Here is a 16254-nt window from a genome sequence, read left to right as displayed (position 1 = left end):
TGGAGCATAGCACTCCAATTTGTAGCTGTGAGATTTTATCATTTACTCTGTATTCACCCGACAAGTGACCTCTGTGGTTAAAATATTTAAAATAATTTGTGTGTGTGTGTGTGTGTGTGTTTACCCTGCAGAGTGGAGACTTTCTGACTGTGGAGAGATGTAAAGTGCAAGGAGCCCGGTATCAAGATGACAGCATCACAGACACGACCATTGGGGTATGTTTTTAGAACTGTAATGTTTTTACTTTTTTTTTTAAACTAAATCCCCTCTTGTGCATCTCTTTCTCAGCTTTTTCTTTTCCACCCCCCTACTTTCTCCACTAGACTGCCCTTTCCTCCCATGGGTTTTAGTTGTTTTCCAAGAAAAAGCAAAGAGGGAGAGAGTATGCAAGGGCAGGCAAACCAAACAGCACAGTCATCCATTATGGATCTGTAGACCAGACAAGGCAGCCCCATGCCGGATAGGTCTTGACTGATGAGGAATGAAAGAGGAGTGTTTGTGTTTGTTGTTGCCCATGTGCTGTCAGGTCAGACTAACCTTGTTCGTCTAACCTCGGCTCCCCCACTGAGCGCTGTGCAGCCGGCTCTGCGCTCCGCTCCACTAACCCAGTTCAAACTGAATATCTAAACTGCAGGAACAGCGTTTCCCCAGCCACCTGCTAAGAGACCACAAGTTTTTATCCTCTTCTGTCATGGTGGGCTCTCATCATTATCTCCAACCTCAACAGCTAAGCTCAATTATTAACCAGGCCAGCACCTCTTTACCTCCCTCTTGACCCTGCATCAACTTTTTCAACTAACCGCACAGCGAACAAAACGCAGAGAGAATACAGAATGTACCTGAAGCCTGAGAGAGAACGTGGTGTGGTTGGTTTGATGGGATATGACAGTACTTGTGTTGTATGATAAACATCAGCATTGTCCCCTACAGCCCTCTCAGCTCATCTTTGCTCCCCCCCTTTTGGTTCAGGAGCCAGAGACTGACGACAGCGGGCCAGGGCCAGGGGAGGTGAGCAGCTGGGATGTCAACACTGAACGGATGACCAGCACTGTTGGCAAGCTCTGCAAAACTGAGTCCCAAAACCACATGTCTCCCAGGTACACTGCTGATCACTAAATCTGGAAACAAGCACGCAATATTGTTGTCATTATGTCAGCTTCTATATCGGATGAATTGTAATTTGATTCGCTCCTTGCTCTGGCTTTCGTGTATTTTAAGCACGTTGTGCTTCGTCTCTTCCTCAGCAAAGTGGAGAACAGGCTGCAGAGGCGTCCTCGCAGCACCTCTATGAAAGACAGACAGAACTCTAAGGCCCAGAGCGACAGGACCAGCAGCATGGAGAGCGAGTGCTCCCCAGACTCACGACTTATAGCACAGGTTAACCACTCACAGATGCAATATCAAGCCGTAGATTTGTCCTTTTATAGATGTTTTGAGTCCAGTAAAGATGTGCTGGCTTGTCATTCTCAAACTCTGTGCAACTAATTTCTCCCAAAGGTTCCCAGGAAGTCTGTGTATGACCAGCTGAACCAGATCCTCATCTCTGATGAACGCTTACCAGAAAGCATCATCCTCATCAACACCATGGAGTGGCAAGGACAGGTATACACAGTAGAAACACTCAAGTCATGGAGGATAGGGGCTTAATGGCCAGCCTTGCTTCAAAGCGTAATTGTACACTCTTTGTTTCCCAGTAGCACATTTTTCCTGCTTTCTTTCCAGCCCGATCAGCCCCGCATATTGTTTATCCATTAACTCATCATGTCCCTCTCATGTGTGTTTCTGTGCAGTATGTAGCCGAGTTGCTCCATGAACAGAGCCAGCCCATTGTGTCCACCTGCTCTGCTGCAGATGTTCAGGCTGCCTTCAACACCATCGTTACTCGCATCCAGAGATTGTGAGTCCCATCACGCATACATACACACGCACCCATTAGCTAAATGTGACACAAGCCATCAAAAAGTTTGATCGTTTTGCTCCTTATCTTGAAGTAGACCTCGCCAAACTCTGTATGTTTGTCGTGGCTCGCTGCCAGAGAATTCCAGGATGCTATCGCTCACGCTGCTGCAGTGCTCTCTGTCTGTGAACCCATTCTATCAAAATGTGCCTGTTTTTCCATGAAAAGCTGAAGTTCAGCCTTCCTTCTCTCACTCTCGGATCCATCTGCACGGCAGCCGTCTCCTCAGGAAGTCATGTCAGTGGGAGACCAGGCTGTCTCAGTCTGCTTTGCTGCTTCTCTTAAACCTGTTTTCTCTTTAATACAGCTGAACTGCAAGTTTTCCACTCTATACACACCTGCTCCTCAGTCAACCTGTTTACTCCAGCTGGGGCCGTGTCATGTAGAGCCATACACATCTCTGACGTTAACGTGCTCGCTCAATGTTGCCACTGCCTCAGCAAATGTTTTCACTGAGAGTAAACAGAGCTATCAAACCTGTATATGCTCTCAGATTGTACAATCTTGCTTAATGAACCTTTTAATGTGAAATCTTGTAGCATTAGCTATGAAGTGAAACGGTCCTTAAAACAGTTTAAAATGTTGAAGCACCAAATACCTTTAAGCCCTTAAAAGGTGAAAACTTTTAAAAACAGCTTTGAAAATCTTTAATACCTTTAAAAGGCTTTAATACATTTTCGGCTTCATGTTTGTAATGAGAAATTCACACTCATTTTAATGATGACATCGGTTTGTTATTGTAGGATTAGGATATAAAAGCTGTTGCAATATTAGGTTTCACTTGATAAAGACTTGTAGATACTTGCAACTAGCTGGTATGGTGAATTATAGCATGACATAATCTGGCTCTCAAAGAAGGTAAGACCGGTTTTAAACCAGGAAAAACCCCACTGAGATATAAATCTTTCTTTCATACCGATAATTTCTCCCGCACACCCTCTCCGACACACATTCCTCACAATTTGGATCTTTTTCTTTTTCTTAATTCTCTTAATTAATTATCTTAACGCTTGCAGCTGTAACTGCAACGCACAGACACCACCAACCATGAAGGTGGCTGTGGCAGGCGACCAGAGTTACCTCAGCACCATCCTGAGGTTCTTTGTGGAGCAGCTGGCCAACAAGACACCTGACTGGCTCAGTTACATACGCTTCCTGGTCATCCCTATAGGCAAGTCAACCAGGATTAGTATTAATTATATAGCACATATCAGCCTGATGTGCACCATATATTCAATATTATTTTATACATAACATTTTCTTCTGCGCTCATGCACAGGCTCTCATCCCCTGGCCAAGTATGTGGCGTCCTTTGACAGCAGATTCAACAGCATCTTTATGGACACTGCATGGAGGGAGCTGTTCTGCAGGACGGAACGGCCCGCCTCAGGTAGGATGGAGCTTATGCTCTGCAGCTCTTCCACTGGGCTACGAAGAAAGCCTGCGTGTCTAATGTTCAGCCAACTTGAAAGGAAAAGAAATGGGGTCAGAGTATGGGTCAGGGGCTGATGGATGGGAAGAAGAGATTTTTTTCCAATTGCAGAAGACAGCTACGGCCTGCTTTGGCGTAGCAAATGTTTCTACATTATGGCACTACTCCTCCACCCTGTAAACTCTCTGGAGGACCACCAGGCTCAGATATTTACCTCAAATGTTGTCAGAATTATTGTAAGGTTTGTAATAAAATACATGGATTTGTCAAAAAAAACGTATATCATCATGAGATCATACATTCTGACTTTGTGGGGAGTTTTTCACTTTCTTAGTCATCTTTTTAGCTTTAAAACTTAAATTTCATTACCATTTGCCATTTGCAACCAATCAGTAAAATGGATGAATGGAAGAGGCAAAAATTTTTTTTGCATTTGTAATCATTGGTTTATTTTAGGACTGTTTTTATAGAATTAAAGCTCTATTGTGATGTGAATTTATTTTGCCCCCACTTGCATTCTGTAAGTCTTTTCAATTGTTGGCTCACACACATCCATGTTTAAGCTCCCATCCATCTCTTCAATTCTCACTTGTTCTGCCCAAACACGCCTGATAATCCTCACCTATCCCCACTTATTAATTCACTTAATTCGCTCCCCGTAGGTGCAAGTCAGTCTCGCATACCAAAATTAATCATCTCAAAAGGGATTGGAAGAAAAATTTTTAAAAAGTACTGGATCCTCCATCTTTTTCCCATGAACTCCTTTTTTCCCCCCTTGATATATTAGCTGTCACTTCAACACAGAGGGAAGTATTTGGATAGGAACGGAAGTGAGCGCTTGCTTTCAAAAGGAGAATTAGTTCAAAATGCAGAGAAGCAATAGATCAAAATAAATTGACAGTTGAACTCAGCCTGTTTCCACCCTTGTTGTGTTGCAAGTTGCCAAAAATGAATGCCAGAGTACATGTGGCCCACAGGGTTTGTGTTTGACACACAATTAATCTTGTGTGTCATATGGCTGACTTCACCCATGTATTAATGACATTTTACACTCGACAACCCCGTCTCCTTCATTCAGTGGAACACAAATGATTAAAGTCTTGCAGCGATCTACTGTATGTAAAAATTAGCATTAATGCATTAATTGTCTTGCAGCTTGTTAGTCAGGCGTTTAACAGGAGAGGCACGTTGTTAACCGCTCTGTCTCTCTGCTCCCTGCAGATAACATAGATGTAGCAGGTCGGGTTGTTCAGTACCTGGCCGGTGCCAACGTGTCTCACCAGTTCCCCATCTCAGAAGCCATGCTCACCTACAAACAGAAGAGGTAAAGTAACTTTGATTATTGAGGTTTCAGCATACTCATGCACTGCCTATCTTTGGGTGTGTATGCATGTATGTTTTTGTGCTTTTTTTGTGCTCTAAGCATGTCTGTGTTGGAATGATTTCTAACTTGTAGAACTGGTATTAATGTTATTCTGTTTTCTCTCATTAAATATTAATGTTAGAGCAAACATGGCTACAGTTGATCAGCCCATCATCAGAACAGCAGTTAAACTGCATGAGGAATATATTCAAATGCATATGCATGCAAACAGATACATGAACACACACATAAAGGTTGCCTCAATCATCAGATGCCGTCATCTGTCTATTGTGACATAATTGAGCCCAGCAGACGCAGGTTCAGGCTCGTTTTAAGTTCATTGTTGTAAAAAAAATTCATGGCTGATTTATTAAGACTGATAAGACCTCTTCTTCTACCAAGTCCAACATCACAGACGCATGCAAAAAATACAGACGCATTCTACAGAGAACATGTTGCATTTGTGTGAGCATTTGCTTGTTTTCTTCCTGAGGTTTGACCAATCCCTTCCCCTCTATGTAAGAATGGCTTCCTATTGGTCAAGAGGTACTAAATACAACACACAGTTTAACACTGTTGCATTCCTTCTTCCCCCTTTCCCCTTTGATTTGCATTCAAGGAAAAGAAGTTTGTATTTTGATTTTTACATCAGGTATCTAATTCAACTCTTTGTTTTGTTTTGCCCTCCTTTTTTTTTTTCTCTCCACCATTTGGCTTGAGCTCCTTGCTGTGTCTTAACATTTCCCTTTTCACACTCGATACTCACCGTAACGTCACTTTGCACTCTGTCCTGACCTGTCTCTTTGGTTTTGGTGTGACTTTGATTCTTACTCTGTCCTCTGTGTTGTTGCTGTGAAGATTTGCCTAACAACCTTTTAAAACAACCACCAGAGATTCACAAAGTGGAAATGAATCCTTGGTTCTCTTACTCATACATCCAGCAGTGTCTGTGTCCTTACCAATGTTAAACGAATAGAAGTTATTTAGCATGAATCCCAAAAGTTTTGTTACAGAATTTCTGTTGACTCAAAGGTTATCAGCCCAAATCTCAGGATATGTATTGGTTAACCATCAGGAGTGGCTATATAAACATTAACTTTCATTGTTTGTCATTATTGAAAACACATCCCAATTTTGGTGCCAAAACACTGTTGAATATACGTTTAGTTTATCTGTATTTGCAGATTACAAACAAGGACAGTCTGTGTTTTAGGTTTGGTGAGAAGTCTGATTTTCCTGTGGTGTGTTTTATTCAGTGGTGTCGTCGTTTTGCAAGATCTTGCAATATGTAATGTCACTGAGACGATATAATACGGCAGTGGAGTCCCAGGTGGTAAGATTGATTGGGACTGTGGTTGTGTTTCTGCACTGACACTAGAGCCAGGAGCATTCCTGATCCTTCTGTTGTTTGTGGTGGATGCACGCTATTTTGCAGAAAGACTGGGAGAATACCACCAGCTGGATTAGGAGTTGCATGTTAGAGGACATTTGCAGAAAGACAAAACTATCTTAGCTTTGTATGCATTTTTGCCTTTTTGAATCCATCGTTGTCGCTTTAAACTTTATTTGATGGCGACGGGCCTCTGACCTGCCTCTTCCTGTATATTTGTATTAGCATGTATTGTTGAAGAGGTGATGTGCTCATCACTTCAGAGTAGAAAAGGTCACTCCCTATCATCTAAACTGAGTGTAAAGTAGCCACACAATCACTGGGAGTGGGCTCAAACTATAGCTTTTAATCTCCTGTATACAAAAAGCTCTTATCCTATCAACTGGTTCACAAGAAAAGACCCCATCTAGCTTTGGTTGTAAGGAGCAGTCCTCTCATTCATCTCATTGTAACATGACCCCTAGATGACCCCATTCCACCCGAGCCAGTCATGTGCCATTTCTGCTGCAATGGGACATGTTGCAGGCTACGCCAAAGCCATCTCCCCTCCAGGACCATTGAGTGTTCATGTGTACCTCTGGAGTGTTGAAGTGTTAAAAACTCACCTCTGGCCACACTCACAGCCTCTTTACTCTCTCTATTCACAGCCCCGACGAGGACTCCTGTCAGAAATTTGTACCATTTATTGGGGTAAGACTTGTTTTTATCATGGACAGGATTGTAAATTCATTGTTTTAAATTTAGTTTTACACTGAAACCTTTTTTTTTTATTCTTGCAGGTTGTGAAAGTTGGGATTGTGGAGCAAAGCCTCTCAACCTCAGGTAAGGCAGATGTTTTTTAAAGGTGTAGCAAGGGTTACTGTACTCTGTGTGATGTAATCACTTTCGCTTTTCTGCACCATCTTGAATAACATAAAGACGCAGGTGAGAAGGAAAGAAGAATTTAATTTAAATCAAGAAAGAAAAAAATAGTCAGACACCCCAATATCATTATATTTATTTACTTGATTTACCTTTTAATAGCTAGAATTGTTGTATTTCCACCATAGCAAGCAGTGCATATCACAGTGTTTCATTTCACTTTCAAGTTTCGTGCATATGATTATTTTTTCCCCTCAATTTACAGTGGACTCAGATGATGCGATGGGGGGCAACACAAGCATCCTGTCATCCCCAACGCCCCCATCGGCTGGTCCGTATGGGAAGGAGATCGGGGGAACACCACCACAGTCTCCCTCTGTATCCACCGCCCTGTCTGGAGCTGGGTATGACAACACACACACACGTAGTTATCAACAGAAATACACTGGATTGTTGAAGGATAATCACAGTAGCATTTATCGCGAGCCGTGTTTTAGCTGCGAGGTTTCTCCGTAGTGTTTCTGACTTTGACTGTTTTCCCTTTGTAGTTCTCCGTGTTCAGGCAGTGAAGTGATGGGGCTCCAGGTGGATTACTGGACGTGGCAAGGCCCCGAGAAGAAGAAAGAGGGAGAGAAGAGAGACGTGGGACTGAAGAACACCCTGAAGAGTAACTTCCGTTCACTTCAAGTCAGCCGCCTGCCCTGCGGAGGAGAACTCACCCCTCCACCCAGCATGGCTATGACCGTAGTCACCAAGGAGAAGAACAAGAAAGGTACGCCAACACAAATGCTTTATATTTGAAAAGAAACTCATTTTACCCAGTAGTCATAGTGCATAGTGAGGTGGAACATTTCTGGTACTTAGCTGGAGGGGATTAGCCATATTTTTACTCTTCCTTCAGTGTTAATGCTCAGAAAAATGCAACAAATCTCCCTGCTTCTAAAACTGTCCTTGCACAGTAGGGATGAGCTGAAAAGCGTGATGTTTTCTGAACTGCAGAGGGCCCAAGAACTGAACAAAAAATATGAACAAAAGATGTTTTTTTTTATGACTCACCTCACTCTCTGCCTCCTTTTTCCCAGTGATTTTCCTCAGCAAAAAGCCCAAGGAGAAAGAGCTGGACTCTAAGAGCCAAGTGATTGATGGCATCAGCAGGTTGATCTGCACAGCCAAGCACCAGCACACGATGCTGAGAGGTAAGCCTGACATCTCCACAGCTGAGACTGTACTGCCACCTAGTGTTGATGTCAGTTCTCTCCTGCTTACATTATCACTTTTTTGTCTTCAGTCACTATCGATGGAGTGGAGTGGAATGATGTCAAGTTTTTCCAGCTCGCTGCCCAGTGGCCAACACATGTCAAGCACTTCCCGGTGGGAATCTTTGGTTACACTAAACCCGTGTGACCCTGGCCACCATCCTCTCACCACCACCAGACTCTCCGCTGCACTTGTCTCACCGAGAGGCTACAGAGAATTAGAGGAAAAGCCAACGGGGCCCCCGGCAGTAATAGTTTTCCTGTGGAAATCTTACTGACTCACAACCACGTGTTCAATACACAAATTTCATGTTGTCAATTTGATGTTTTTGATGTTGATGTTGGGTGGTGGTGTTGTTTTTTTACACACTACAAAAAGAACAAGTACTATTTTGTAAGATTTGTGCTACCGCCTCGGAGGTATTTTGAGGTTTTTGACAATTTGCCACATTTCGATAATGGCAGCTGTGTTTGCACTTTGTTTTTGTTAACATTTTATTATTTCTGTGAAATCCTACATTTATTGTTACTCTATAGACAATGGAGGAGTGTGATGGTGATGTGCAGTGGCGTGTGTGAGATTGTTTGAGACCGTGTTTTGTGTTTGTTGTTGAAAGTTGGAATATTGCTGTGAATCTAGACGGAAACCTTCTCTTCTAACTCAGTGCTAAGTTTTCTTACTCGTCCCTTTACTTTCTCGGAAAGGTAAATTTTTATAGCAAAGAACGCGAACGTTCTTTTTGCCTCGTTGCTTTTAAGCACACTGTGTACCTAAAGCAAATCCTAAAAAACAACATAAGCAAGGTATTTTTTGAAGGTAGCTATAATGAATGTAGCTATGACACATTTGTAAGCAGTTCATTCATTGAAAGTGCTGAAGATTTTGTAATGATGTTAGTGTACAGACTGTACAGTAACAACCACTTAGAAGCAGGGTAACATGACACAAAACAACATATTTCAACTCCCAACAGCTGAATGCCAAATTTTTGTGTTATTGTTTCAAGGCCCTGATTTGTTGGTTTTTTTGTTTTTTTTTTACACCCCCCTCAGCGGTAGTCTCCACCTGCGATGTAATTAGGCCTTCTAGGAGTAATTTCAGATTTTAACAGCATCTGTTTGTGCGTTCAACTTGATGCACTGGTTTATCTGAGAGGACGTCTCACAGACCTGAAGTAATTTAGCAAATTCTGAATCGCTCCAGATGTGCAGTGATGTGCCAAAGTCAAGTTTGTTTTACAGTCTAACCACCAGAGCTCTTGGCTTGGCCAAACTTCATAGTATGTTGAGCTGCAAACTGAAATCATATATATAATATATTTGTGGTCCCTGTGGAGATCAGTATTAAAATTACTGAGTTCATTTTGAAAAAAAAAAACTATTTACTATTGCTCCACTTTTGGCCAAATCTAAACACGTGAAGCATTTACAGTAGGTGTGCACATTCTACTAAAGCAATTACCGTTGTGTCCTTTTTAATACAGCTTCACTGTGGCTGGACATGTAAGTAGTACCCAACCTAGAACATACTGAGAAGTTGGTCATTCAGTATTGTTTAGGCCCGTTATGGAAAAATGACTAATAAGAATGAGTTGGTCTGACTTGAAACATGCTTTGAGATCAGTATCGAGCGAAATGCAAGTATTGAATAGTTTTAAAAATATGATGAAAAGTGTATGAAGTCTTGCCAGATGTCCAAGTCACTGCCTATGTGTGTCTGTGTAGGTGTGCTATATGTTTGATGGTACTCCCTGAATAGTGTTACGTGAAACTTTTGCAATAGGAAACCTTTGGACAAAGGGCCTTCTGTATGAGTTTGTTGTTGCTTTTTATAAAGTGAAGACTTACAAGCTTTGATAGGCTGGCTTTTTTTTAGTATTGTATATAAATATATATATACAAGATGTATTATTGTGAATTGCAAATCCCCCCCCTTCCACTAAATTGAAAGCACAAATAGCTTACTTTTATTTCTTGACATAAATGCCAAATATATTTCCAGAACTCAAGAACTATGAAGTCGACTTGTACAATGCAAACACTATTAGGTTGTTATGTAATTTCTCATACATTTCCCTCACTTTGTAATGCACTTTCATGTGGTTTTATACACATTTTAGCTCAAATTGGGACACAGTTTGGTTTTGAGGTGAAGTGTTAGAGGTGTTATTTTTGAAATGTAAACCACTACCTATAGACAAGAGAAGGCCGTTTTTTTTTGTTTTTTTTTTTAAATAGTTTTGAAAATGATCCTTTTTCATGGGGATGTTGTGTTTATGTTGATGGGTTCAAGCGCCCTCTGAGGTCTGAAAAAAACCTTCATGGCTGTCTGTTACTTAATGTTTTGCCACTTGATGTTGAAAATCTTATTTTGCAGCTACCACCGTATGTGTCTGCCTGTGACTAAACAGTCAAACTTTGATGTCTCCTGCTTTTTGAGAGTGTTCACTATCTTCTCTTAGCTGGGAGACAAACTGGCCCTTACTCATTAATAAACTCGGGCTGTGAAGTGTTAGCCACGGCAGAGGCGTTTGAGGGAATTTGTCATGTGTTAGCCTTTTAAAAACTAAACGGGCATAATGTCAAGTGTATTTCAGTGTATTTGACCTCAAGTTTTATTTTTTTTTGCCCTGAATCTAGAGGTAGCATGGGGGTGTTATACAAGGCTGGATCAATGAGCAGGCATGCTCACTTTATGTCACCATTTTCTTCAATTAGAAATTGAGCACTGCTAAAACTAACTTTAACATCAGTGTTAATGTTGTTCATTAATGGTCAAACTACACAAATTACTACATGCCATCTCATTGCTCCTGTTACTTGAAATGCCACCCGGTGTCTTTGCACAAACCCTATTTTAAAAGACATGACAGTATTTTTAAATTTACCACTAAAAATATGGGTTACTCTGCATGTTTTACTATAGATGTAAATATGTTTTGGATTTTTATATTGTTTTGTTTCTTTCCATGCTCTCACAAGCAGTTGTGTTTAATAAAATTTTTAATCTTCTGTACAAACAGCATGTCTTTATTCATCTTTTCTCCTCTGAACAATCGATTTACTGTGACTTCATTGTAAATACAAGTAAATAATAATACAAGGCGATTATAAGCAAGGACAACAATCTCCAGTCCCAAATGTCCAGACTCGTGTTGTGTTATTTAGCTGAGATTGAGGGCAGGTTGACGTAACTCTTCATCGGAGGCAGCGGTTTAATCTTGCGTCCTGCCCAGCCTCCCTTCCTCTGCCACAAGCCGCTCGAAGGGCGAACGCCAAACCACCGATTGCGACCAGCTTTGCCGATGATTTCTTTATTATGGTCGATATTGGATACGCGTCCCACCGTTACCATGCAGGTCTCCAATACCTGTGTATGAAGATGACAACATTCAGTTCAGAGCTGAATCGGGTCTAAACATGGCAGGTGGAATCTTAATCCAGGTAATCTCACCTGAACCTGCTGCTTCGAAGGAAGCTGAACGATTGCTGTTCCGTTTACTTTACGGAGCAAAACACCACTTGTGCCTGAAACCAAAAAGAAACAACATTCAGTTTGGTAATTATTACAAATAACATTTTACATCACCTATTAATTTTTTTCCAAAATATGTACAAGGTTGCACAAGATGAGAAGAAACTCCTCCAAGATGTCAAAAGGACACTACAGCAGAGAACAGTTATTAATATAAAACAACGTACAAGTGTGCATCAATAGATGCAGAAATGAGCCACAATATACTGTAGAGTGATGAAAAAACTGATTTTTGATCAACAAAAAATAATTTGACAACAAATTTGATAATTGGTTAATAGTTTAGGTCATTAGTCAACATGTTCTGGTCTCACCTTTGAGGGAGATCTGCTGCTTTTCTCTGGTTTAGATTATTGTAAATTGAATATCTTTGTTTTTTCGACTGTTGGTCCAATTCAAGCAATTCAATGTCATCACCTTGGCAAAAATAATCAACACTGAAAATCATCTGCAGTTGTAGCAAAACCTGTATACACACAAAAATCTCATAATATGCAGAGAATTTAGAATGAATTAAATAAAGTGCAAACAGTAGATTACCTGCAGCACGGATGTACTCTGATCCCTTCCCCGGTTGTATCTCCAGATTGTTCACCAGTGTCCCCACAGGAAGAGCTCCCAGTGGATAGGCATCGCCTTCATTGGCTGAGACTGCAAAGTAAAACAAAAGCACATAATTGCATTCTTAGTCTCACAGTTGCATTATGGGAATTGTAGGCTACAGAGATTTTGGAACTTGACCCATACTTGAGAATAAAAGTCAGGGTATTTCGGCCCCTGCTGCTTTGATTTCAGTCAGGTCTTTTTGTTTCTTATTCTGTCAACTTGTGAGTTCTCCAACTTTAAGGAAGTGCAACACAAAATCACAGAAGTACTCAAATCAGGACATGCATCTCGTACCCGCCATGCGCCCAATAACTCCAGATGTTTTAATGACGTCTCCAGCCTGCATGTTCTCTGTTGCAATGATCCATCTTTTCCGGGCGCCTCCAGCCACCAGAGCAATGTCAGCAGACCTGTACAGACAAACACATTAGGAGGACCAACTGTATGTTCATTATCGTTATTAGATATGTTAATTTAAGTGCTGTGTGGCGGAGGCTGATCTCACCTGCATGGGTCGTATCGCACTTCGACGACCTTCTCTTCAAAGGGCTCGGCATCTTTGCTGGGTTCATAGCGCAGTCGCTGGAAGTCTATCCACCGGTATTTTTGTTTGTGGCCGCCGCCAATGCCATGTGTCCGTATCCTTCCTGTAAGGCAGAAAAACAGATGAGCAATTCTTTTCACTCTATTCGCTCTTGTCAGAACAAGTATCACAGCTGTTACAAAAGCAGATACATCACAAAGTACTGCAAGGTTTCTACCCGAGGCTGAAAATGACCTTTGATTGATGTGACATTTTTCCTCTATAAAGACTGCATGATTTGAGATTTACATCAAAAGCTATTTTACTTGGATTACACTACCATTGACAGCCTACAGCTTCAAATTTTAAACCTTTTTTCTTTTTGTAAAGACAAAAGATCACATCAATCAAGATTTACTTAAAAAATTCTGTACTTATACTAGTCAGGGCTTGACTAGATTGACACTGAATGCCAAAAGACCATTTTAAACTCAGTAAGTGAAGCCTTTAATCTATTTATGCAAACATAACAAAGAGACCTGCACATTTGAAGCTAACTTACAGGACAGGTTCACAATTTTTCCAAGTCTGTCTTAAAACAACAATCAGATGCCCAAATTAACATAATTGCCATAATCGTTCCCCACTGACCATTAGGAGATCCCTTCATAATGCACTTACAATGTAAGTAATGCGGGACAAAATCAAGACCTTCTTCTGTGCAAAATTGTATTTAAAAGTTCATCTGAAGCCAATATGAAGCTTCAGCCATTGAAATAGGTCAAAACAAGTAGACATCTTTCAACATTACAGTCTTTTTAGTGCCAAAGTCCCTCTTTTTGTTGCTATACTTCCACCACAGCTCAACAGGGAAACACTGTCCAACGAAAACACAAAGAGGGAAATTGATGCTAAAAAGACTGTAAATGTGGCAGATATACACTTGATATGACTAACTCAGACTGCTGAAGTTTCATATAAGCTTCTGGTAACTTTTAAATGCATTTTTGCTCAAAATGACTGTGTGGACACACTGTGGATTTTGGTCCCCATCACCTACATTGAAAGCACATTTGAAAGGGAATCTTTTAATAGCCAGTATGAACAGGAGGAATGATTACAGTGAGGAAAATCTCTGTCAGTCTTCATATAGACACATGACTGTTGTTTAAAGAAAGAATTGAAAACATGTGAACCTACCCTTTAAATCTGGCTTGTAAACACACAAACAACCACTTATCCTATTCTGCTATAGTGACAACACTCTTTACCTGAGTGATCTCGGCCTCCCGTCTTTTTCTTTCCTATAGGCTTGATGGTGTACTTCTCCCTCTGCTTCCACAGAGTCCTGTTCTGCTGCAGAGAGGCTGTGGTGAGGAAGCCTCTGCACTGTCCAACACACACCTGAGTCCCCAGCTTGGTCTGTGCCACTGCCTGTCAACACAAACACACACAGCTTGTTTGGTACATGTGATGTTGTGATTCAGTTCTCCAGTGTGACTGAAGGCAACAACACTGAAGTTATCTTCCGATTTGCAGTTTCTGATTCGGGGTTAAAGGGGTAAGTTAAGGGAAACATAAATAATGATATTTAGTGGCTGATTCTCCATTTTTTCACACATCTGAAAGAGTGTTAGACATTATAGCAACGCTGTTTACACCCACTTTTAGATTTCTGAAACCTTTATTTTGCTTATGAAAACAGATAAAAGGGCTATTTCACTGCCCCCCCCCCCCCCATCTAAACAACATCAGACCAGATCCAGATCAAACACCACTATGCTTAGATTCGTCATCTAGACTAGATTACCAAGGAGACTCCAGAGACTCATTAAAACACAATTTTAGATTTGTGAAACCTTTATTCTGTTTATGAACACTGAAAATCGGGCAATTTCACTGCTTTTTCTGGCCTTTTTTCTGTTTTCATAAGAAAAATAAAGGTTTCACAAATCTAAAAGTGGGTTTTAACGAGTCTCTGGAGTCTCCTTGTTAATCTAGTCAAGAGTCTAAGTATAGTGTGTTTTGAACTGGACCTGGTCTAATGTGGTCTGGAGGGAGAAATAGCAGTGAAATCGCCCTTTTCTCTGTTTTCATAAGCAAAATAATGGTTTCACAAACCTGAAAGTGGGTTTAGACAGCGTTAAGGCTTTTGCTAAGTGCAAGAGGTGCCAAAACGGAGAATCAGCTGCTAAATATCATTATTTATGTTTGATGCCTATGGTGTTGTGACTCAGTTCTCCATTGTCTCTGACAGCAGCTGTTTACCTGAGAGGCCAGCAGGGCAGGCTGGGAGACAGTCAGGGAGCGCAGGGCTTGAGTTAAACACCACACCGCCATCACGACGTCCCCTTGACAGAGCTGAGGAGCAGATGAGAGGCATTTAGTAACGTTAGTTAGGCAGCTTTCCTTCTTCCTGCTGTGCAACATTAGCTTTAATATGATCAATACAAAGTATGCAAGTTTCTCCTGCTTTCAGTCCCGTTACAGCTCAACAAGCAGACTCCCATTGATCACCAGTGGTCAACAAAATCACATGTTTACCTCTCTATTGTAGTATTTATGGCTCAGTAGTGTCTACACTGTTATCACTATAACTTCAGAGGAATCTATATGACATAAACGTGAGCGACCGCTAGCTTAGCATGTAGCTACCAGATTAATGGTTAATGTGGATGAATAACCGGCCGAGCTTTTTGTTTTGTGTTTTAATATAACAAGCTATGCTGAACGTTCATCTCGTATCCACCTTCCACTATAACACAGTGTAATAATAATATTAAACCGACCTTTATAAGTGATTTATTTCATCCCAATCCTCTCGCTGGCGTCCTTCACAGTCCTGCACGCTGCGTCGCGCGCTGATGACGTCTATTCAAACCTCGGAGCTTTTTTTAATTTCATTTTTTCATTAGTTTCTTTGCATTGTGTCAGCTTCCCCCTGTATCCAATAATTCTTTTTTTTAAAAAAAAAACAACAACTATGAAACAGAGTGAGTATCTTCCCAGCTCCCCATAGAGATATTATTGCAGGCTGTCATTTTAACTGTTAAGATGTATTGTACAAGAATATGGTACAAGAATGTATACATTTACATCAACTATCTCTGATATATCCAACCTCCCTTATTAGTAGCTCCCAGGGCATGTATGCCAATGTGTCATAACACCTACAGTTCAGTAACATTTGCTAAGTCTACCAGCTTTTTCATTCTGGTTCAATTTCACCTCTAGGTGGCAGAAAACTCAATGAATGCGTGGACGTAGTCTCCAACTTACTAGCTACATTTTGACTATCAGACAACACTTAGGAGGAAATATATCTAACTGG

The 16254-nt window shown here is 41.0% G+C and overlaps 2 protein-coding genes across 3 annotated transcripts in view; one reads left to right on the top strand and one right to left on the bottom strand.

The window, feature by feature from the left end:
• Window positions 1–11281, top strand: part of zmp:0000000755 (phosphofurin acidic cluster sorting protein 2) — a 48333-nt gene extending 37052 nt beyond the window's left edge. The window contains exons 11-25 of one of the 2 annotated variants that reach the window (XM_067609644.1): window positions 132–215; window positions 970–1097; window positions 1245–1377; window positions 1498–1602; window positions 1791–1897; window positions 2974–3128; window positions 3237–3347; window positions 4611–4713; window positions 5372–5404; window positions 6790–6832; window positions 6922–6964; window positions 7269–7407; window positions 7552–7775; window positions 8086–8199; window positions 8292–11281. In XM_067609644.1, coding sequence (XP_067465745.1) covers window positions 132–215; window positions 970–1097; window positions 1245–1377; window positions 1498–1602; window positions 1791–1897; window positions 2974–3128; window positions 3237–3347; window positions 4611–4713; window positions 5372–5404; window positions 6790–6832; window positions 6922–6964; window positions 7269–7407; window positions 7552–7775; window positions 8086–8199; window positions 8292–8407 — 1638 coding nt within the window. In that variant the 3' untranslated portion in view covers window positions 8408–11281. The remainder of the gene's footprint in view (window positions 1–131; window positions 216–969; window positions 1098–1244; window positions 1378–1497; window positions 1603–1790; window positions 1898–2973; window positions 3129–3236; window positions 3348–4610; window positions 4714–5371; window positions 5405–6789; window positions 6833–6921; window positions 6965–7268; window positions 7408–7551; window positions 7776–8085; window positions 8200–8291) is intronic. The other variant, XM_067609645.1, reaches the window with a different exon arrangement.
• Window positions 11245–15821, bottom strand: mrpl2 (mitochondrial ribosomal protein L2). Its single transcript, XM_067609646.1, has 8 exons — window positions 15713–15821; window positions 15192–15284; window positions 14195–14357; window positions 12906–13047; window positions 12695–12810; window positions 12335–12445; window positions 11714–11787; window positions 11245–11629 (listed from the first exon to the last, which is right to left on the bottom strand). The coding sequence occupies exons 2-8, from the start codon at window positions 15261–15263 to the stop codon at window positions 11420–11422; spliced, it is 888 nt and encodes a 295-aa protein (XP_067465747.1). The 5' UTR covers window positions 15264–15284; window positions 15713–15821; the 3' UTR covers window positions 11245–11419.
• Window positions 15822–16254: the final 433 nt, after the last annotated feature.

The sequence above is a fragment of the Thunnus thynnus genome, chromosome 14 (genome assembly GCF_963924715.1).
Source record: "Thunnus thynnus chromosome 14, fThuThy2.1, whole genome shotgun sequence".
Taxonomy (NCBI): Eukaryota; Metazoa; Chordata; class Actinopteri; order Scombriformes; family Scombridae; genus Thunnus; species Thunnus thynnus.
This window is presented reverse-complemented; position numbering and strand designations above follow the sequence as displayed.